A 23,894-nucleotide genomic window follows, 5' to 3' on the forward strand; every position below is an offset into this window, starting at 1 on the left:
GTGGTGCCACGTGGAGACACAGCGGCCAGGGGAAGCCTCAGCTGCCAGCTGGTAGCTTCTCTGCGAACGAGGGCCGTTCAGGACACCAGGAGTCTGAAGCAAAGCCCCTTCGCTTAGCCACAGCCCCCTCCGGCCTGTAGGTCTGCCGCGGTATCGGGCGTTTGGGGAAACTCGCCTCGGGGTTTCGGAATGCTTTCCCCTGAAGGCTGGAGCACAGATTTCTCTGCGGCTTTTCCGATTGTGATTCTCCATGAAATTTTACTTCCCACTTGGCTTCTTGTCTTTGAGACGCGTAACAAGCGTCTCTTTGTACAGTCTCAGCTCTTTCTTTCGGAGCAATGGCAGCCTGCAGCCAAAGACACTGTGTTTATTGACTGGGAAAATGGACGTCTGGGCCAAGTAATGTCGCAGCCGCACAGAAGCAAACCTGATCTTTATTTACCAGCAGCGATGAGCGGCGTGTTATGTTCTAGAATCTAGATGCTCACGCTCACACAGTGACACAGGACAAAGTCTGACACATGGGCATGCGCGCACACACACCCCTCCGCACTCCCATTGGTCCAATACAGTCCAACAAGGCCATGTGCTGCACGTGTTTTTCCCACTGATCTTCGTGTGTGTGTGTGTGTGTGTGTGTGTGTGTGTGTGTGTGTGTTTATGCGCACACCCATGTGCGCTCACCAGTAAGTGTGAATCGGGCCTGTGGTTTCTTAAATTGATCTATAGCTCACTGTTGGTTTTTTTAATTATCATCACCCAGTCGTTGTGCATTTATAAAGTTAGGGCTTTTTCAAGGAAGACTGAATCCCGAGTTTCCACAGCCTTCCTGTGTAAAGGCTGGATTCGTTTTCTTGGAGAAACACAAAAACCAACCTAACCCGGATGCAGATTTTACGGGATTAATTCTCTGTGGCAGAGAGGGGTCACACGCAGCGAAATTAAACATGATTTCACCTCAGTGTTCTAAGGAGGTGGGAAGCACGGAATGTGGGCTTGAGTAAGGCCTAGTACAACTATACACGGGAGCTAGTTCAGGCAGATTGCGGGACCTATGTTGGGGCTGAAACAATTCGATATAAAACTCAAACATTCGCCTTGAGCTGGAACTTGGAGTGAGAGGGTTAGATTTCCTTGGGAAGGTTGAGGCACCACGAGACACGGGAAGTGAGCCGGCTGGCCCGGGTGCGGCTGGGGGGTGCCTGATTATAAGTCACCTCGATTACCTGTGCCCCGGGGAAATGTCTTTAGTATGAAGCGGGCAGCTGCCAGCTGGTAGCAGGCGTGCCCCTTCTCTGGTTCAGGTGATGGGGCAGGCCGATCTGTTTCCACCCGCTGTGCAGATCAGTTACCGTCACAACTTCTCAGGCCTCACCTAGAGCAAGCGTGCAAACGTTCCCACCCTGGAGATGCAGCCCGTTTTCTTTCCGGTTTTTTTAAAAATATACTTTTCTTGATTTCAGAGAGGAAGGGGAAGGGAGAGAGAGAGAAACAACGATGAGAGAGAATCATGGATCGGCTGCTTCCCGCACACCCCGCACTGGGGATGGAGCCCGCAACCCAGGCCTGTGCCCCCCGACCGGGAATCGAACTGTGACCTCCCGTTCATAGGTTGACGCTCACTGAGCCACGCCGGCTGGGCGAGCCCCGTTTTCCTCTGTGCTCAGTCCATCTCTTGCAGCTCTCCTTTGAATGTCCCCCTGACTTCGAACCCTTCCTCTGTCTGCTGGCTCCAGCCCCACCCCTGGAGCTGGATCCTCTCGGCAGAGCCAGGGAGAGCTCACTGGCCAGTGCTCTTCCTGAGCCTGAGCCTCACCGGCCTGTGGAGCCGGGATTTCCCCAGAGGAAAGCCATGCTTTTCCAGCCCGTGTGTCAGTCTCTTACCAGCCCCTCGGACCACGGGATTAGCTCCCCATTAGCACCTCATGGCAGCTTTTATAGGAGCGACCCTGGAACAAGGAGCCCATTAGGGTGCCCAGTCTGTGTTTTTGAAGCCTTTTCTTCCTTCTGACTTGGTTAGAAAAGGGGAGCTGCCATAGACAGCTTTTCCTTTCAATGTCTCTGGCTTTTTCCCCCCTCCCTCCCCCTCCCCCAGCTGCTCCATATGCTGATACTTTGTAAACCAGGCCTCTTTCCTCCCAGGCCCACGCCAGGGCGGGTGCACCCTGTCCCTCAGAACTGGAGCGCCCGCCACGCGCCCGCCGAGTGTTTATTTCGCAGAGGGGCTGTGGAATCCACACAGGTCTATACCCTGAGCACAGAACTGAGCCTGGGAGTGTGCTTCCTTTTTTAGGGAGAATGAAGTGGAAGTCCAAAGTCACAGGAGGAGCTGGGAGACCGGACCTTGTAGCCCACAGGTGGTTGTGTCGCAGGGATGCTCTGACTCTGTCCTTTTCTCTGCTGTGAGGAGCCCTGTGATGGGCTGTCCACGTTCACATTAGGAACACACTCATCCCCTCCAGCCCACCCCCTGTTGCCTACAGACACTCTGTTTCTCATAAGCCCGGGCCAGTTCAACATTGCTTCTTTCCTTGGTCCCTTCGAGTAGCTCCAAGGTGCTTTCTAATGGTTATCCGTCTCATTTCCTTAGGGAGGACGGGCCGCGGGAAGGGAGGGTCCATTTTAAATGCTGTCTCTGATAAGGTGGCGGTTGAGGTGGCGGGGAGGTTATAGGAGGAGAGGCAGGGGATTTCTGAGCTCCAATTCCCTGCCGAGTGACTGTGGCACCTCCACTTCTTGCTTCTACATCTACAAGAGAACCGTGCACAACCGCCCGTCTGCCCCGGAGGGTACGTGTGAGCCCCCAGACGAGGTCACAGCTGCCCACGCGCTCTGCGGGCTCCCCGGGGCCTGGCATGCGGAGAGCCCACCCTGGGCAGTGAGGGTGGCAGGCAGGCGCGCTGCGTGCGGAGCTGGGAGCTGCTGCTGGGCTGTGCTTTGCTTTGAGGGGCACCTCCCTTTAATCTCCCCGGAGTGCGGTATCTAGTTTATCCTTGGCTTTTTCCTCTCTGCGGGGTGGATGACACCTTTACAGAACTCCAGGCAGGAAGAGGCTGTGTCGCCGCTGGGCTCTGTCACTGGAAAGGGACTGCTGAGATCTTGTTTGCAGGCCTGGGATCCCAGACAACTCGTAGCAAATTGGCATCTCCTGTTGCATTGAGCTCCCTTCCCCCGTGGTTGCTGTCCTGAGGGTGTGCACATCTAAATGTCTTGTTTCTTGAAAGTAAGACCATGTGAAGCCGCCTCTGTAAATCGGGTGGTGCGCCTGATCTTGCGGAAAGCACCCGAAGCGGTACCACGTGCCTTCCAGGGCCATCATTAGAGGGGGGTCCAGGTGCTGAACCCCCTTCTAATAGCCCTGAGCACCAGCGAAGGTGTGAGCGGGGTTCCTGCTGAGCAGTGCACCTGCCTGAACATGAACCCCGACCATCCGTCCTGAGGCCAGATTACAGCCGCAGTGTCACCCGCCACTAATCTAAGCACCCGGCAGGGGTGGCTGCTTGGCAAGTTAAATCTCTGGAATGTCATTTCCTTTAGCTCTTCAAGCAACATTCAGGTGTGATGCAACTGACTCAATGCTGTGCATGACTTTAAAAAAAAAGTGTTGTTTTGTGTGTTTTTTTCATTTGATTTCAGAGAATAAGGGAGAGGGAGAGAGAAACATCAAGATGAGAGAGAATCATCAATTGGCTGCTTCCTGTGCCCTGACCAGGAATCGAACTGTGACCTCCTGGTTCATAGGTCGAGGCTCCACCCCTGAGCCATGTTGCCGGGCGGGTTATTTTCTTTTCAAGGCTGGGAAAGATGGATTGTAGTTCTTGCCTAAAAGCAGAGGCTCCTGCAAGCCCGTTGCAGCTGGAGGCAACCCACATGGCCCGTTCAGCTTCTGCTACCCGCAGAGGAGGACCTTCTTGGTTCTGGTGTGGGCCCTGCGGGTGAGCTCAAGGGCATCGTTGTCAAAAGGAAATGAAAGCAGGCAAGTCAGGGCAAGAGAATTCTCTCTCTCTCTGAATGTGAGAGAAAACAGCAGTCTGCGCTCTCTCTCTCTCTCTCTCCCTCCCTTTCTCTCTAAGTTCCAGGTGCAGTTAGGGGAAGAATCGAGTTCTTTCTCAAGCAGGTTCGATTTTCTCAGATCTCGTGTGTATTGGCTGGGGGAGGTTGAGCGGGGGGCAGGGTGCGGCAGGTAGGAAGGAATTGGTTATGATGTTGGACTTTCTCTTGAGCATAGTAAGACCTCTGCTCCGTTTCTCAGAATGTGACAAAATCGGGCAGAGACGAAGTCAGAAGCCCGCGTTTCGGGGTGTGGTCAGCAGCACAGCAGTCCTGTGTCTGCAGTGGGTGTCGGGAGCAGGTGTCAGTGGGCGGTGCCTGCAGACCCTGATGTTGAATCCGTCCACTTACAGGCTTCCTTTCTAAGGGCGTGGGGTCCTCGCCTCCCATGAGGGGCTGTGCCGGCAGGGCCGGAATGGGGAGGTGGTTGGAAGTGCTGCCCCATCCGCGTTAAGATGATGTGTTAACTCCGTCCCACGGGGAAACTGGGGTCGCTTCAGGGCTGCTTCCCTTGGAAATGGCGCCGAAACGAGGCTCCTCAAACATAGTACAAGGCCACTCCCCTAAAGTCAGCCTCTGCTGAGAGCGCCTGGGTCTCTGTTTCAGCACCAGGGACAGCGAACACCCCTCCGTTCACCCAAGGCTGGCTGTCCTGATGGACCTTCCTTCCTGTCCACGGGGTCCTCCTCTGAAAAGACTTTCTTCTTAAGTTCAAGTGCCTGCATCTCGAATTCATTTCAAGCCTGGAGGCTTAGCTGTTTCTGTCACGTTCTTGGCCTCCTAAGGGAAAGGACAGGGTTTGGGCTCACACACCCAAACAATTCACCGCTAAGCTTTTCCCAAGCCACGCCACGTGGTCTCCTGGAAACAAAGACACTCAGACACCCGTGGGCACAGGCACCCCCCAACTACAGTCTTCACAAGGCACCTTCGGCTTGTCCACCCCCCAGCGGGGGACCGCTTACTGGCACCCCTTTCTTGCACACGCCACGCCCACGTGCAGGTCTTTGTTCCGCTCTGTGCATTGGAGGCGGTGCCTCCCAGGCGTGAGCTGACGCTGTGAACTCCGAGGTCAGAAATGGGCCCGGTGCTGCTGCTGTGGGGCACTTTGGAGACTCAGGCTGGGCACTGCTTTGCATGCCAGCGGCCACCCCTTCGTCACACGTGTGGTCCGGCAGCTAACCATGCCTTAAACAATCCCGGGGAAAGCGCACATGGCCCCTCTTGGCCTCCATCGGGCCAGGCTGGCGGGCGCACTGAGGACGGGAGTGCAGCAGAAGCTCACGACGTCACACTGCTCCGTGCCCGCCCAGTTGTCACACACATTAGTACGCAGCTCGTGTCAGGATGGCCCCGTGCGGGGAGGCGAGGCGGTCCCTGCACACTGCATCTTAAAGGCTGTCTCCTGGTTTCCAGGTGGTAGATAAATTCCACGGCCTCTGCCTCTGGGCCATCCAGGGCTCTGAACAGCCCCCATACCCCGTGTGCAGGACCATAGGGGTGCTTTGTAAGGTGGAGACAGCAGGCCAGAGACCAAGGTCTGTGGGACAGCGATGTTTAACCTTGGAGCGAGCAAGGGGATAGACGCCGTTCTTCTTCCATCCCTCATCCTCTTGGGGGCATCCCGTTCCAGCGCTCACACCCGCCATGAGAAAAAGGCACACGTCTCTCTGGATTATTGACGAGGGCAGGGTCAACAGTTCTCTCTGAGAATCCTTTAGAATAGGAGCCTTGTTTTATATTGGAACTAAGGACAAACCTAGGTTAGAATGAACGTGCACAGGAAGGACCAAGTAGAAATCCCCGTTAGAACAGTGAAGGAGGAGTTGGGAGTTGCCTGATGGGAATCAACCGGTCCACTGGCTGGGAAAGGTGGTCTGAGATGGGGCTGCATCTTTAGAAGGAGAGGGGGTGTCCGTAGGAGGCTTGGGAGGGAACAGGCTAGAGAATAAATTCCTGGAGAGGTTCTCAGTACTTTTTCTGGACAATTCCTAAAATTTTCAAGGGCGCGTCTAGCCCTCTGCCTCCGTGGAGGTGAGCTCAGTGATACGTCTGGGTTCTTAAGGCAGATGCCCTACAGACACCAAAGTCTTGCATTTTCCACTCCCAGCCGTGGCTGGCTGTCCCGAGTGGAATTTTTTTTTCCCCTTCCCTATGCGAAAGGGACTCGCTTTCAGGAGAAGTGTCCTTCAATCGTCCAGCACAGACTGGAGGTAATTTTTTGCATGAATGGCTTTTTACGGCTAGGTCTAAAAGCAGAAGAAAACTTGTATTTAAACTAAGTGCTACTTTACATATCTTATTTCGAGGGAAAGGAAGGATTTATTGCCTTGTAAATGCTGTACACAGATTCGTTTCCTACTGGACATTACATGTCCCTTCGTCTTCAGGCTGATGTCCCAAGCAGCCTTCGGGCATCTGGTAAATCAGCCGGCACCTGCTCCATGCTCCGGTCGGATGCTGTGTTCTCCGAGAGCAATTTTGCAAATGAAGTTCGGGTGCCGTCGTAGCTGATTTCCACCCCCACCCCCACCCCCACCCCGAAGCTTTCTGTACTAAATATATGTAACGTGACTCTATCTCGTCCGATCCTCTGTGTGTGTGTGTGTGTGTGTGTTTCCCCACGTTCGTATTCATATATTGGCCATCTGACCTTGAACATGGTGTGTATGGCATGTGGGCCTGGGACGTGTGCACACGCTTGTTCTGAGGCCAGGGTTATCTTACAGAGTTCAGAAAGGAAGGAAGGAAGAAAGAAAGAAAAACTACCACCACGTGGCGTAGCCTGGGAGAAGCTTAGCAGTGGACAGATACACGGTTGCCAAGCAGGCACTCGCTGGTGCAGACCTTGGCTGGGGCAGAGTCCAGGCGTGCTCAACTGCGTTTATTTCGGTCTCCATGGGTGGTTCCTCAGTTCTGTCTCATGACTTAGAAGTATCCCTCCACGATGCTGGTCTGTTGCCCTCCTCCCACCCCCAGGCTGCTGGAAAGTGTTGGTCATGCTGGCTTCCTAGCATTTGAATCCCAACGTCACTGCCTTACAATGGGCGGCTGAGGATTTTAGCAAACCTGGGATTCACCAGTCGTGCCCCTCCTTTGATGAGGGAATGTCTTTCCATTTTTTTTTTTTAAGGACAACTAAACCCATTGGCTGTGCTCACTTCATTTGCATCCCGGTGAGTCTTGGAGAATCGCTTTCGTTAACATGATGACTGTATTTGCCTCTGGAGAAGAGGCTCATGAGCAACATCAAATTCTCATGTAAAGGTGTTCTTCATGCAAAAAAAAAAAAATAAAGTGGGTGTTACCTTGGTCAGGGGGCCCCAGGATAGGGGGTACGGGTTGTCCATATGGAGGGATGTGTTGAAAAGGCAAGAGCTCTCCTTTCTGGGTTCCCAGCCCCACCCTTCCTTCCTCCCCTAACATCAAAAGAAAACAGAAAAATTATTTTTTTAAATCGCATTAATAACTTATGTTTAATACAAAAGGATGATGTAACCGGTATCACCAAAGGTCATTCCTCCCACTGTGCATGTCCTTCGCTCTCGGCCGGTCCCCATCACCCCATCCTCCACCCTCACGCTTCCACCCGAGCCAACGTGGGTCGTCATGGGAACCAGTCAGCGTTGGCGGGACATGTGGGGCGGAGCCTAGCACCACGACGCTCATGAAAACCCACCATTCTTGGCTTTCCAGTGGGTAATCGCTACCCGAAGGCACACCCTTTTCTTGGTTTCTGTCAAAAAGCATTTTATACATATATATGTATATATGTGTGTGTATGTATGGCCCTATGTATGTATATGCACATGTACATGTATATATGTATATACCCACTCCGGTATAAATGAAGCCTGCGCGAGCGAGCGTTGTAAATACCCCTTGGCCATCTGTCCGTCCGTCTCCCTCATGGTATCATATCTTCAGTGTCACGTTAACGACTCCATTTACTGAGTGATGAAATCGTGTGTAGACTGTATCCTCCTGACATAGTTTATGTAGGGTCTCTTCTCAAATAAAGTTATAAAACACCCGTGCTCTCGTTTGAGCTGGATTCATTCCTCCTCTTATTTTTTATTTTATTTTTTGCAATGACCACCACATTTTATTTTGCGAGGCTGTTCCTAACTGCGATGAATGTTCAATCTTTAAATAATACAACCAGATAGCCATTCAAAGTAAGCACTGTCCTGGATTTGAGGCTATCAAGGAATTACAATTAAACACGTGAGCAAAGATCTCGTCCCCTTCGCAGTGGGAAAACGATGTGTCCACCCTCCTTGAAATCCTTCAGGTATAAGTCAGCAACATGCATTCACACCAACAGGGAAGGGTGCTGAATATAAAGGTCAAGGTTGAAGGTGGTCAAGTCCAATGCTGTGCAGAGACCGACGGATCCAATGTGATCTTGGGAGCTGGGCCCCGGGTTTGCTGAGGGTAAACGCCGTCTGTAAGGTGCCCAAGGACGCCCTGGGCTGGCTGCGGGGCCGGACGATGTTCCCCGAAGAACATCCACACATCACGCGCACGTTTATCCTTTGAGGCAGGGCCCAGGGACAGGGTGGACCACCTCCAGCTGCACATCCTGATGCCATCCCGTGGCCCCACGTGGATCCTCACTAAACTCCCCCGTGCCAGTCATTCCAGGTGAGTTCTCCAGGTAGGATAACCACGCGCCCTCGGATACCCTCGTAGCCGGAAGGTACTGGGGTTCTTTGGCACACTCGCTTTAAAGCTCCCCCCATTTCTCTTTTCTCTTTTCCAGTTTTCTTTATATCTTTCTTCTTCACACAATACGTTTTCCTTTCATGAGATTCCAAGACTTGTTTCCATTAATGTCTTTCGAAGGTATAGATGGGTGGTAAGGAAGAGGCACATGTTGTCATTCTCCTCATGAGAGTCCCACGAGGCATAGAAGGGTTTAAATCGGGGTTGCCCCACCTCATCACTGCTGATACTTTGGATCTGAGAATTCTTTTCTTTATATATATACACTAGCGGCCTGGTGCACAAAATTCGTGCACGGGGTGTGTGTGTGTGTGTGTGTGTGTGTGTGTGTGTGTGTGTCCCTCAGCCCAGCCTGCACCCTCTCCAATCTGGGACATCCCTCTCACAATCCAGGACTGCTGGCTCCCAAATGCTTCCCTGCCTGCCTGCCTGATTGCCCCTAACTGCTTCTGCCTGCCAGCCTGATCACCCCCTAACCACTCCCCTGCCAGCCTGGTTGCCCCTAACTACTCTCCCCTGCAGGTCTGAGCCACGCCGGCCAGGCCATGTCACTTTTTAAGAAGTGTGTAATTTCTGTGTCTGTGGGTGGTGAGATGCCTTCTCAAAGGTTATGTCCCGTGAAAGCAGCCAGCCTACCTAAGGGGCAGACACTTGCCTTTTCCTTGTCCCTGGTAATAAATCATAGTTTCCATTTGGCCTTTGCCACCTGGTCATGTAAATTACAAGGTCATAATAAGGCCTGGGACAAAAAGTCCCCAGTGTCTCAACTCCTCTTGATGGGTAAGGGGAACGTGCCTTAAGTCCCTGGGCGATGACATGCGCCTAACACGTACTGAGTAGACATCTGTGGACTTGAACTGGATTTCTCATTCCCCAAGGGCCGATTTCTCGGGCAGCATTGGCAGTGTGATGTGCTCGAGCCTCCTTGTGAAAACAGACTCAGATTCCCACACAGCCCGGCACCGTGGGAGCGAGGAGGGACTAGCTCCTCTCCAGCATGCACAGCCTCTGCATCAGGGGCTTGCCGTGGCCACATCTCTACAGAATTGAAGGCAAAAGGAGATGTTTCTCGAGGTAGGATTTTAGGTGCCTCGGGAGCCTAGGCCTGGGGGCGTGGCTTTTCCACTGTCGTCCAGTGCTGGCCGTGGCTAAAGGTCAGGGAGAGTCAGTGGGCCCCGCCCGCATACCGGAAGCCCTCCACCTCATCCTTCTTCGGGGAGCCCTTTTTACCACACACACACCCCTCCCCCAAAAGCCTAGGAGGCCCTTCAGTGTCCTCACACCCTCCTGACTCATTATTTGCCATTTGTCTTGGAAGACAATCGGAGGACAGGGTACGGGTATGGACTTCTAGGTCCGGAAGGTCCCTGATTGACAGTCCCCCTCACGCACTTGCCTGTAACCAGGCTTCCCAGGTCAACAAAACCAGGACAACCTCCCACGGGGACGCATCGTCCTGTGCTGGAGGGCATGGCGAATGCTGCCTCTCACAATGGCAACATGCTCCTCCGAGATCATCACCTTCCTGGGGACACAGAGACACAACAGTCTAACAGAGGGACCTCAGAAATGGCAGAGGGCCTTCCCGAGACTGACCCGGGGCTCCCCGACCAGCCCCCGCAGCAGAAGCGGGAGAAAGGCACTCGTTAGGCACACGGGAGGAACAGACTTATGGAAGCTGGTGTCCCAGAGGGGTGATTCTCAGCATGGATCGTGCATATGTATGGGAGTGAGCTCCTGGAAATCCTTGAGCCTCTCAGACACATTCCTCTATGATTCCGGGTGCAGTGGGGCCCCTTGGCCTGGGCCATGCCCTTTGCCTTGCTCCTGTTGGGGTGTTTAAGACTCCTGAGCTGTTACCCAGGGAGATGTTCGATATTTGCCTCTCTTTCCCCCATCCCCGAGGTTTGCAGTGTTCTCGATTATAAAAATCACCAGTACGTATATTAGAAAACTACGCTATTACCTACATATCCTTCTCCCAACCAACCAACTGCAATTCAGTTCAGGGAATGTCAACGTGTTCACTGGCAACACATGCAGATTACTTCACTGAGATGTGAGGATTGGGAAAACCTGGAAGGCCTTGGTCATTCCCCTAGTGGGTGGAGGGTGCAGGCACGTTCACAGCTAATCATGACCCTGGGCAGAGGGGGGCCACATCCACAAGAAGCCACATGGGAGTTGAGGAAGAACTGAATACCCACAGGTGGGGGGAGAAAAATTGAATGGGCTTTAAAGACAGAGGGCCAAGGGCGGGGTCTGGGGCAGGGCAGAATGCCCAGAAGCAGGGAGGGGTGGGGCCACAGCAGGGGGCAGGGTCTGGGGCAGGACAGAATGCCCAGCAGCAGGAAGGGGCGGGGCCACAGCAGAGGGCGGGGTCTGGGGCAGGACAATGCCCAGTAGAGAGAAGGGGTGGGGCCACAGCAAAGGGCAGAGCATCTTTTTTTCAGGGACCCCCATTGGGGCTGCTGAAAGGAAGAACTACCATGTCATGACCGCCAGCTTCTCTCCAGCATGTCCACTGCAGCTTCTCCCGCTCACTTGATCCTGGTAAGTGAGATTCCATGTTCTGAGTTTTGTATCTTGTTTCTGTTCCCTGCAGACTGGCTGGCCTAGGCCTCAGTTTCCCCTCCTGTCACACATGCCTCATAGCACTTGCTGTGGTAATCTATAATAATAAAAGCATAATATGCTAATTAGACCGGACAGCCGAACGACCTTCGGGACAAAGCTGGGGCTGCGAGGGCCGAGGCAAGCCGCCGTGGCTGCAAGGGCTGAGCCCCTTGCACGAATTTCGTGCATCGGGCCTCTAGTTAAATACATAAAACATAACCACACCGGTTTTAAAACGCGGCGCCTATACACTATGTTCATTTCCTTGGAGGAGACCAAGGTGAGGGTCCCATTGCAGCCGGGTCTGGTTATATCAGGGTGACAGCCACAAGCTCTCTTCATTGCTCGCCCTGGAGTTTTCTTTGGTGTTTGTTGGTGTTTGTCTCTCTGTTTACAGAGAAGCCCTTAGAAGGTGCAGCAGCTATTTGCAAAATGAATTTTGAGGGCTTGAACTTGTGGCCAAGGACAATAGAAATGGGGAGGTCTTGCCCTGGCCGGTTTGGCTCAGTGGATGGAGCGTCGGCCTGTGGACTGGAGGGTCCCCGGTTCGATGCCGGCCAGGGGCATATGCTCGGGTTGTGGGCTCAATCCCTCTCCGCAGTGGGGGGCGTGCAGGGGGCAGCCAATCAATGATACTCTCTCATTGATGTTTCTATCTCTCTATCTCCCTTCCTCTCTGAGATCAATAAAAAAAATATTTTTTAAAAAAGAAAGAAATGGGAAGGTCTTTATTTTTGATTTTCCTTCTTGTGATGTTTTGGGGACAATTCGCAATGGATGAGCGTTTTATTAAAAAAGGGAGCAGTTACTTTCCTCTCATCTGCAAACTCTGCCTGGGTAGCAAAAAGGAACCCCAGGCCCACGTGCAAACGCTGCAGGTCCCTTGCTCTCCAATTCCACACCCACCAGCCTCATCTGATGAGGCCCTTCCCGCTGTGAAAGCGAGGACAGACAGGGCCCCACACTGGCTCCTGGCTCCTGGCCAGGGTATTTCAGCTCTTCCTCTGACATAGTTTGAGTGGGGTGTCTTATCCCCCCAGGGCTCGGAGGAGGGAAATTCCTGACCGTGTAATTACGCGCTGACCTCCTGAAACGTACCCTGCTCTTGCACTTGGCATGGGCAATGCTGTTCTCTCCGTCCTGACTGGGAGCCTTGTGCTGGATGGAGGGGAAAAGACTTCTCGTTTTACCTCCTCCTCCCCTCCCTGGTCAGCAGCAACTGCAGGCAGCCCTCGCTGGCTTGCAAGGACTTGGGGCATCTTCTGTGTCTGAACTTAACAAATTATAATGGAGCCCGGCCATGGTGGCTCAGTGGTTGAGCGTCGACCAGGAGGTCACAGTTCGAGGTCAGGGCACATGCCCCAGTTGCAGGCTTGTTCCCCAGTAGGGGGCATGCAGGAGGCAGCCGACCGATGATTCTCTCTCATCATTGATGTTTCTACCTCTCTCTCCCTCTCCCAGCCTCTCTGAAATCAGTAATAAAAATATATTTTTAAAAATTGTAATGGAGCAAAGCAACAAGGCCCTTGCCTGCCTGGAATGCAGGCTGTGAACCAGGGCCCCTGTGTGGGTGTCCCAGGATGATCTGGCCAGATGTAACACTTGCCATTTGTTGAGTCAAGTAGGCATTGACTTGACTCAAGAGGCAGGTGAATCCAACTCAGTCAAGGGTTCACTGCCCTTGCACTGGACTGAATACATCTTGTTCTTAAGATAGTTGCAGAGTTGGGCTGGAATTGTTTTTTATGTTTGGCTTTGTTTACATTAGTGCTGTGTGTGTTTTTTTTCAAGTAGTGGTTTCAAAGGGTAATTTATGTCTGCGATCGCATCCTTCACAGAACTGGCTGATCACCCAATTAAAACAAACATTTCAGAAGTAGATGAAGTGAAAAATAGGTTGTTTTCATCATGACCTCGGAGTGTTTGAACGTATGACACACCCACGACCTCCCTAAGGGGATCCTGCTCCTTCCACATGGGGATAGATCTCCAGCTGGGGTTTGGACGTCAGGACGTATTCACGTTCTAGAAACCTTTTATTTTTTTTAGGAGATGGTTTCTCTGACATTTTCCTTAAGTTTGTAATCTGTTCACAAACACACTTTAAAGTTGCACTGTCAGACCTTGTCGTTTCTCGAATGTCTCCCGTCTCAATTCGGGTCTCGACCAAGTTGTTCACGGAGTCTCGGTTGTCGAACCAAACTTCGGTTTTCGAACTGACCACCCTTTCAAGCTGCTACCTCAGCCCTACAAAAAGGGTCTCTCAGGCAACAAACCAAGGAGAGGGTGCTTTTTGTTGCTGGAAAATCAGCGATGAGCACGATTTTACAATGTAAAGAGGCCATCAAGAGTGCTGATGCTGCTCAGGGTGTGAAAGAAACGATCGATGATCATGGCAACGAAAGAGGTTGTTGATTTGGGTAAATGAAGAGCAGTGAGCCCGGGTCAGCATTTGAGGGGCAGGGATATAAAACTGGTTTCGTTTAAGGCTAGTAGGGGGCGGTCTGACAAATGTAAGAAAATAAGTGTTTACTCTTAGATTAAACTACATTCGATGTGTCCTGTACATAAGAAAGGTTAAAACAGGGAATTATTAGGGGGTCTGGAACAGACTGATTCAATTCACATTATTTCTACTGGGAAAAAAAAGATTCCGTTTTCAAACAAATCGCGTCTTGAACAGAACAGCCCTTGGGAACGAATTAAGGTCGAGAACCCGGGTTCCACTGTGTTGCTAGATGAAGCCTCGGGTGTGCCTGCTCTTCCCATTTCTTCCCTTTCTTCCCCAATCAGAGTCCCCTCCATGGAGGAAGGCACCCTGTGCCATCTAAGGCTGCCCTTTCAGACTTCACAGATAGGTCACGATTCAATCTAACTCTTCCTAACCCGCAACTCGCTTTCTTCACTCACGGTTGTTAGTGTAGGAGTTCTTCCCGTGACAACACGTGGAAGGCTTACCTCCTCTAAGAGGTAGTACATTGAGTTCCATGGCATGAATAGACCGGAGCTGATCAAGTCATTTTCTTATTGATGGACCTTTCTGATGATTCTAACTTCTTTCTGCTATGACTATGCAATGGAAAGCTTTGTCTGTGCCACTTTGCATCTATGCCAAGGACTTTTCTAGGGTTAGGGACCCAGAAGTGAAACCAAGGATATGCATATGTTAAATTCTGATAGAAACGGCCACACCCACCTCTGAGAATGTGCTACCACTTTGCACCCCCATCCACAGTGTCTGAGGACCCGTTTCCGCACCCCCGAGCCAACGCTCGCTCTGATTGCTACTTTCACATTTTATAACCTCGCGAGTGGAAGCGATATCTCATTGTTCTTTTAATTTGCCTCTTCATTTGGTTACTAATGAGGTGGAGCCACGTTGCATTTGCCAAGATCTCTTTGAGGTTGAATTTTAAAATTGTATTTTACTTTAATAAATGAGCGCGTGTCCATAGTATAAAACGCCAACTAGTGCTGAAAGGGCTCTAATAAAGAGGAAACACCAGCGCCCTGCTTCCCTCTTTTTCATTCTGTTGTTTTTCTTACCAGAGACAAAACCTTTCAAATGTTAGGACTGTTTCTGCTGGGTTTTGCTACCGTATTTCTTTTTGTACAATATATTTTTATTGATTTCAGAGAGAGAGAGAGAAACAGAGAGAGAGAGAGAAATGATGAGAATCATGGATCCGCTGTCTCCTGCATGCCCCACACTGGGGATGAAGCCTGCAACCCAGGCATGTGCCCTGACCGGGAATCGAACCGTGACCTCCTGGTTCATGGGCTGACGCTCAACCACTGAGCCACCATGACCGGCTGCTTCCCTATTTCTAAATACATGCAATGCTGCCTTTTGGTTCTTCGTTTTTATGCATTACCTAGAGACCTCTGAGGCAGAAACTGCCCGTTTTCCAGCCTCAATGTACTCTTGCTTGCTCAGCAATAGGCCCCTGCATAATAGGGTCCGTTGGTTCCAGCTAACGGACCTTGTTCTCCTGGCTGAGGGGTTGACCACTTTCGTGCGGAAGTTATTTAAAGGGAAAAGCTGCCCTAACCGGTTTGGCTCAGTGGATAGAGCGTCGGCCTGCGGACTGAAAGGTCCCAGGTTCGATTCCGGTCAAGGGCATGGACCTTGGTTGCGGGCACATCCCCAGTAGGGGGTGTGCAGGAGGCAGCTGATCGATGTCTCTCTCTCATCGATGTTTCTAACTATCCCTCTCCCTTCCTCTCTGTAAAAAATCAATAAAAATATATTTAAAAAAAATAAAAAATAAAGGGAAAAGCTCGTGCAATTTTAACTGACCGCTCGCCCATCCTGACCACTGTACAAAAACGTTGTCTTACTTATCTTTCTGTCTCCTAGCATATGGGCAATGCCTGTCACATAAAAGGCAGAATTAACTAGAATTGGGGCTTTTACACTTCGAAAAATCCCCAGTTCCCTATTCTATCTACGCACATGGTTTTTCTTCCCTCTTTTTTCCTTATGCTGATGGACCCAACATTAAAAAAAATTTTTTTTAAATATATTTTTATTGATTTCAGAGAGGAAGGGAGAGGGAGAGGGAGATAGAAACATCAATGATGATAGAGAATCATGGATCGGCTGTCTCCTGCACGCCCCCTCCTGGGGATTGAGCTGCAACCCGGGCATGTGCCCTTGACCAGGAATCGAACCCTGACCTCCTGGTTCAGTGGTCGGCAAACCGCGGCTCTTTGGCCCCTTGAGTGTGGCTCTTCCACAAAATACCACGTGCGGGCACGCACATACAGTGCGATTGAAACTTCGTGGCCCATGCACAGAAGTCGGTTTTCGGCTCTCAAAAGAAATTTCAATCGTTGTACTGTTGATATTTGGCTCTGTTGACTAATGAGTTTGCAGACCACTGTCCTGGTTCATAGGTCAACGCTCAACCGGCTGGGATGAGCCCAACATTTTATGTTACCTTTTGTTATTCTTCTCTAGCCTTCTTGGCTGACTCCTGTTGTTTATAGCACCCCCCATTGTTGATCAGACACCCGATCCTGAAATGTTGCTTCTAGCCTTCAAGGCGGAGAGAGCCAGGAAAAGTTATTATTTTTCTAAACCTGAGAGACAAGACTTGCATATAAGGAAAGCCAGGGAGGAAAAGTTAATAAAATATCTGTCCCCAGTAAGGAGGGCAGCTCATTACAGAGCCCTAGGTAAGACCAAAGGCCTCTGACTTACTTTTAAATTAACTTTTACTTTCAGAAAGCATTCCAGCTTTTTTTTTTCTTCAAGTAACCAGAGTGAGGGACACATGTGAAATAAAGAGAGGAAAGTGTTTGTTGAGGATTTCTTTAAGAAGAGGCATTTCCAATGAGCTACTTCTGATACATACACTTGAAATCCTACATTATTATATCTGCAAATGGTGGGAAAAATGAAATGGAAAGGTCCGGCACTGATTCAAGGGCGCGCACGTGCGTGCGCGCGCACACACACACACACACACACACACACATCTATATATATAAAAACCTAATATGCGAAGTGTCCCCTCAGGAGTTCAAATGACCTGGAGTTTGATTGCTCACTATGACGTGCACTGACCACCAGGGGTGGTGTAGAATGAAGGAAGGCCCTGGCCGGCAGCTGGCAGCCACTAGAGACCCTACCCATGCACGAATTTCATGCACTGGGCCTCTAGTATATACTAGTGTGTGTGTGTGTGTGTGTGTGTGTGTGTGTGTGTGTGTATTTGGAGAGAGAGAGATACTAGCTGGCATAGGTGTGTCTAAAGAAGGCATCATAGATTGGGTCAAAATAAAGAAGTTAAACCAAATGATTATCACCTCCAGCCAGTGCCATTTGAGCTGGGTATTGCATGGAGGCTGACTTGTTTTTGGAATTTGACCAGAGGGCCCTGGCTGGACTCTGATACTGTCAATCTTTCCTCCTGGGGGGCAGGGTGGGCGGGCAGGTGGCTGGCTCGGTGGCTGCTGTGGGAGATGGAGGAGTGACAGGGGTGACCAGATGCAGGGGGCACTGCCGAGGAGTGCAGAATCGGGTCTCAGTTAGAGCCAAGGTCCGTAACACTGAATGTGAACATGGAAAAAAATAGCAAAACCACCAACATTTCATAATAGTAATTCTGAACGTTGGTCAGAGAAGCCATTTTTACTTTCCAGGGTTAGTTGTCTACATTCCTCTCCAGGGGCTGGGCATGGCAATATCGACAAGAATAAGTGAAACACTTTCTGTTTTTAAATAAAAGAGGAAATATTTTTGATAATTTGCACATAGGGCCAGGCACATAAAATGTAGCTCTGAAAACTGGTTTTAAGAAGAAGTTTCTAGGCAACAGAGACGAGGAAAGGAAAATTGTTCAGACTATGAACCGTTGCTGGTTGTCTGGGTGCTCTTAATGCTTTATTTCCAAAGAATGGCAACTATTTGTGTCCTGTTAATGGCTCACTTGTGATTATGGGCCTGAAGCATTATTTCCTTGGAAAGATCTTAAAGTTTGTGTGTTTTTTTAAATGTTTACTGTTGAAAGTATTGCAGATGTACCCTTTTTCCCCCCCACCATTGACCTCTTCTAGCCCGCCCCTCCCCCCACCCTAGCCCCAGGCCTTCACCACACTATTGTCTGTGTCCATGGGTCATGCATACACGCATCCAAGTCCCCCCTTTGTCACTCCCCACACACCCACCCACCCACCCTCCCCCGCCTTCCCTCCGAGGACCCTCAGTCTGCTCCATGCTTCTGTGTCTCTGGATCTAGTTCATTCACTGCCTTTTTGTCGGAGTGGGCGGGGCAGGGGGTGGAGGGACGGGAGGAGGAGGGCGTCTGTGCTCAGAGGACATGACCCCCAGGTGTGCTTTGCGCCTGCCCGGAGGCCTGCACGGACCCAGGCTCAGGGACACACTGTCTAAACACAGACGGAGAGCAACAGGTAAACCCTCGGGGCCCCGGGCTGACGCGAACACAGACACACACGCGCGTGGCGCAGACGCCGTTTGCAATGTGGTCCCAGGCAGCCAACGCCGCGGGGCCGGATCCCGGGGTTTGGCCAGAAGCCTCAGTTCAGAGCAGTGACCGAGCCATCCCTCGGGCATCCATCCTGGCTCTTCAGGCACCCAGTCGGCTGCTTGTTAGTCTGTGGCTGTTGTTCTTGTTTTAGGGCGAGCTGTGTATCTCCTTGGGGCTCTGGGGTACCCCCCAGAGGGGAGAGTGGGTCACACCTGTCCGCAGCCCAGAGGACACGTGGCGCCGGGGGTCCAGCCACCCTTCCCCGTTCCTTCCCCGTGGGCAGGAAACCGCTCTTACCAGGACCCACAGCAGACGGGCGCTCACCCATCCCCAGCTCATCCTCTGGACTAAGGGCGTGGACTCAGCAGGGGTGGCTCCCAATTGCCTCCTCACCCAGGTGACAGGCAGCTCCGAAGCTGCAAAGGCCTGCCCCCAGGAACCTCACCTTTGCCAACTTCCCATTCCAAGGCTGGTCACAGCCCAGGGTGCGGTGGGAGACGCCGCCCCGACATTCCCCACCCGCAGGAAGGCAGGGGCCTGGCTGGGCCTGGAGCCCGCCCACCCCGCTCTGGGCCAGCCCTGCCTGGAGGAGCGGAGTGTTTTCACAGCTGCAGGCGGAGGGCTCCCCCCAGCTCCTTGCACACAGTTGGCCTCCGGTCTGGCAGCTGCGCACACCCCGGCGTGACCCGGTCCCCGCGGGGAGTGGGGGGCCCTGGCCGGCAAGCCCCGACTGGAACGGAGCACCCCGCCAGGGTGGGCTGCGCCTGCGCTTCTGACCCGCTTAGGGAAGGTGGCCATTAAGTGTCTCTCACGTGGCCTCCTGGTTTCTATGAACTCCCCAGGCAGCGCGATGCCTGATTAAGTGCAAATGGCTGCTTGTGGCAGTGTTCCATTTCTAATGTTAATAATCAGCGTTTAATAAAAACAAAGAAGAGGAAAACACACTCAGAAAAACGGACCGCTTTGTGCTTTCCCATTTATCACTCTGGTGGGAGCCTATGGACAATGCCAGCGGCGCACAGAGGGTACCCATGCCAAAGACGCAGGCACGTGCATGCACACGTGGGCAATGCACACACATGCACATTCACTTGCACACTCACATGAACACGCACACACATGCACAAACACACACATGCATACTTGCACATGCACACCCACACACACTTATGCACATCCACACACACACACACTTACACATGCACACACAGGCATACTCGCCCACACATTCACATGCACACTTACGCACACTCACATGCTCACTCATGCATGCACATACTTACGCACACACGAAGTCTTCATGTGGCCAAAGTCAGACTTAGATCCCCCTCCTTCTCCCCACCGTCCTCACCCTCCAGGTCCCCCATCCAGCCGCTGACATCCATGAGGTGGGGAAGATGAGGGCGGGCTGCTGGCTCCGTCCTGTCTCTTCCTTCTCCCTTTCCATCAGCCCGTCATCCCTAAGACAAATGGCTCCCTCCTGCCAAGGCCAAGGAGAGCGGAGTTAAAGATGTAGTCAATTAAATTTACTCCAAAAGATCAACTCTCCAGATTAGGATCTGAGTTTCATGCCACTAAAAATAAACAGGGCAGGGCGGACAGGATGGAGGAGCTGGGAGCAGGAAGGTGGGTGGGGGCCGGGAGGGACGTAGGCTGTGGGTCCTTGTACGCTGAGCTGATATTTAAAGACCTTTTACTTTGTGAGCGATCTCAGTGAGCAGCTGATGTCTCCTGGGGCCCCGGGGAGGTTTTACGATAACAAACTGTCCCACTCGGAGGGTGAGGGACTGTTCCGTGCAGAAGCTGGAAGGAAAGGGAGCTCTTTGTTTGTGCTGAGGAAGTCGGGTCTTCCATACCCTCCTTGACCCCCACCCTGTTCTCTTCTTCTACCTAAACTATAAACAGAAAGCTGGGTGCACCCTGGCCAGTGGTGCCCAGTGGTTAGAGCGTCGGCCCAAACACCACGGGATCGCTGGTTCGATTCCCAGTCAAGGGCACGAACCTGGGTTGCAGGTTGGATGCCCAGCCTTGGTTGGGACACTTGCAGGAGGCAACCAATTGATTTGTTTCTTTCACATCGATGTTTCTCTCTCTCTCCCTCCCACTCTCTCTAAAAATCAATGGGGGGAAATGTTCTCAGGTGAGGATTAACAAAATAGCCGTGTGCATACGGCAGATGGGCAGGCAGCTCTCCTGGAGGGGTCGTGTCCACAGGCCCTTCCTTCTCCACATAGATCAGACCCCACATTACCAGGACATCCACTCTCTGCCTCTTTGGGCGGAGAAGTCTCCCAGCTAGGGTCACCTGATGAAGGCCGTGTGGAGGCCTTTCGAGAGTCATTCAACCAGGCTCATTGTGCTGAAATCTGGAGCCCGAGGGAGGGCCCCAGCCACACTGAACAGCCCTGGAATCAGCGACCTGATGGTACACGACCTTGTTCAGGCTCCTCTGCTGCTGCAAGACTCTTACGCCATCTTCAAAACCCTCCCCCCAACCCTTCCCTTCCTCTGACCTTCCTTCTCCCGTTCCCAGATCACAGCTGAGCTAATTCAGTGCTCAGTCTCTCTCTTGCACCCTTTGCCTTCTTGCCTGCTCTCTACGAAACCATGGGCCACGTATGTGCCTCTTGGTCTTGCTCTTCCCAGCACCTGCGAGGAGCTCCAATGCTGGGCTGTGGTTAGAGGAGCCGGGGCTTTGGGGTGCTGAGGGGAGACGGCGGGCAGCCTCTGGCAAACGGGTTTCCATTCTAGTCCAGCCGTGGGGGCCCTGACACCGAGAGCCCTTGAGTGCATCTGCGTGTCAGCGACTGTCACCAGAGGGCTCCCGGCTTGACTGATGGCTGTCGCCCTCCTGTCCTGAGCTCTGCCTTGCAAACATCCTGAGCATAAAGTCGGTGCCTCTCAGATTCATTTACTCATCAGAACGTCACTGGGCGGAAGCTCTTGGCTCGCTCTGAGCCTCTCCAAGTTTGCCTGCTTGGAGCAAGAGGTCTCCCCCCTGCCTGCCGAGTGTAAACATGTGGGGGTGCTGGGCGTGGGCCTGCGTTGGGGGCTCAGCATCCTGGAGACAGAAGGCGCCCCTTCATCAAAGCTCAGGCTCCCCAGAGTGTTGCCATCAAGACATCCGTTTGTCATGTACATCCCCCACCTCCCCCACCACAGCAGGCAGGGAGAGGAAAAAAAGCAGAAAAATAAACTGATGGGAATAAAGACGGAAGAAAAAAAAAAAAAGCATCGTTGCTAAGCAGAAGAGCACACAGTACTTGGGAGTTGTGCTTTCTCCGAGACACACATGAGCTCAAAACGTCATCTTCTGCCCGGCTGGGGTGGCGCAGTGGTTGAACATCGGCCCAGGAACCAGGAGGTCACTGTTCGATCCCCAGTCAGGGCACATGCCTGGGTTGCTGTGCCACGCCAGCACAGCCAAGGGTTCGGCGAGCCTGCAAACTACGGCCCGCGGGCCGGATCCGGCCCGTTCAGCTGTTCTATCCAGCCCGCGGAGCCAAAAGAGCGGAGGGTTCTCTTGCTCTCCCCTCCGCTCCTTTACTTTGAATTTATATTAGTTCACACACTCTATCCATGCTTTTGTTCCGGCCCTCCGGTCCAGTTTAAGAACCCATTGTGGCCCTCGAGTCAAAAAGTTTGCCCACCCCTGGTCTAGGTGGATCTTCTGTGAGTGACTGAGACCACAGAACAGATCCAGACTGCAAGCTGAGCCTTTATTTTACAGTCAGAGGTAAATAAGGTAATTTACAACTTTCTTGTAAGTTTCACTTGTTTTGGCAGCACTTGCTGCACCTCCCACCCATTAGCTACCCAGGAGAGATCTAGGGAGCAGTCACAAGATCAAGCTTAATTATGCTAACAGGGCTGTGCCCTCTAAGCTGGGACTTGTTTGCAGCTTTGCCAGCAGGTCAGTCTGAGGCTTAACCCTATAACCGCTCCCTACAGGTTGCAGCTCCATCCCCAGTGTGGGGCGTGCAGGAGGCAGCCGATCCATGATTCTCTCTCATCATGGATGTTTCTCTCTCTCTCTCTCCCTCTCCCTTCCTCTCTGAAATCAATACAAATATATTAAAAAAACAAGTTATCTTCTACCAGGATATTAATGTCATTACCTTTAAATTTCTCACAGTTAATGTCCAGGGAGAGCCAAGGGTGTCATAGCAACACCAGCCCCAGGAGCTGCCGGGAGCAGAGATTCTGAGCCACAGCTGGCTCCTCACTGTCTGACTCCCAGTCACAGGCACGCACCGAAGGGCAGCGTCTCCTCGACCCTTGTCGGCTGTTCTGCAAAAATGAAAAAGAGCGAGAACCAACGTCAACCTTTACCTTGACTCTGAGCCACCTGGTCCCGCCTCCTGGGGAGAGTGCCAGGCAGTGAGCACACAGGGGGACTGGCTTCTGAGCATGCCCCACGCCTTCTAGACCCGGAGAACTTGCCCACCCTGGTTGGGATGTTCTCAATCTCTGGGTAGGAATTTGGGCCTAATATTGACGCTAAAGTTAGGACCTGGTCCCCTGCGTTCTTGGCTCTAGATCGGGGGTGGGGAACGTCTGGCCTGTGGGCCATATAAGGCCCAGGCAATCATCTGGTCTGGCCCTGCGAAGGCATTAGGGGTGAGTTAGTGACATATGTGACCAAACAGAGCAGGCTAATTTTTTAAAATATATTTTTATTGTTTTCAGAGAGGAAGGGAGAGGGAAAGAGAAATCAAAACATCAATGATGAGAGAGAATCATGGATTGGCTGCCTCCTGCACGCCCCCTACGGGGGATGGAGCCCGTAACCCTGGGTATGCGCCCTGACCCGGAATCGAACCGTGACCTCCTAGTTTATAGGTTGACGGGCAACCATTGAGCCGCGCCTGCCGGGCCAGGCTAATTTTTAAGTGGATGATTTTGTATGGCCCACGAATGATGTGCTGAATATCCAAATGGCCCTTGGCAGAAAAAAGGTTCCCCACCCCTGCTCTCGAGATACTTGCTCCCCACTTAGGGGCGACACCTTCTGACCCAGACTTTGCATCAGGCAAGATTGATTCTCTACATGCGTGCGTGCGCGCTGATGTATGTGTGTTGAGCATGCAGAGGATGGCTTGTGCTTTGGAAGACCCCGAAAGAGACAACAGCAATCGATAGGCCTGTCTAAACAATTAGAAAGAGATGTTTCCAGTTTCCTAACTCTCTCTGGCGTGTGTCAGATGCCTGCTGTCAGCTGGCTGCCGTTAAACAGCTTCTAAATAATGCGGAGACAATCGGAGGTACAACTAAGCCATTCAATTGGGGTGATTGATTATTGGGATAATGCTCATTAGGCAGTAATCATCTTCCTACCTCCGCCCGTGGGACGTGGTCTCCAGGCTGGGGGCGGGGCAGGGGCTGGGACTCTTGGGTTCCGTGACCGGCTGCGCATCTTGCTCGAATGTTCCTGGGACACACGGAATAGGCATGTGTCCTTTGCTTCTTCCCTACAGTAGGGGAATGCCCCCAACTTTGGGCGAC

At 52.2% G+C, this 23,894-nt stretch overlaps 1 protein-coding gene across 6 annotated transcripts in view; it reads left to right on the top strand.

Annotated features, from left to right (window-relative positions):
- NTRK3 (neurotrophic receptor tyrosine kinase 3) overlaps window positions 1-23,894 on the top strand; it is a 398,804-nt gene that overhangs the window by 238,318 nt on the left and 136,592 nt on the right. For 3 of the 6 annotated variants that reach the window (XM_080651648.1, XM_080651643.1, XM_080651649.1), the window contains 3 exons: window positions 8,594-8,697; window positions 9,657-9,852; window positions 11,232-11,318. The exons of 2 other annotated variants lie outside the window; for them this stretch is intronic. In XM_080651648.1, coding sequence (XP_080507774.1) covers window positions 8,594-8,697; window positions 9,657-9,828 — 276 coding nt within the window. In that variant the 3' untranslated portion in view covers window positions 9,829-9,852; window positions 11,232-11,318. Of the gene's footprint in view, window positions 1-8,593; window positions 8,698-9,656; window positions 9,853-11,231; window positions 11,319-23,894 lie in introns of those variants that run through there. One more of the 6 variants, XR_013959681.1, reaches the window with a different exon arrangement.

The sequence above is a fragment of the Plecotus auritus genome, assembly GCF_963455305.1.
Source record: "Plecotus auritus genome assembly, chromosome: 15".
Lineage (NCBI taxonomy): Eukaryota > Metazoa > Chordata > Mammalia > Chiroptera > Vespertilionidae > Plecotus > Plecotus auritus.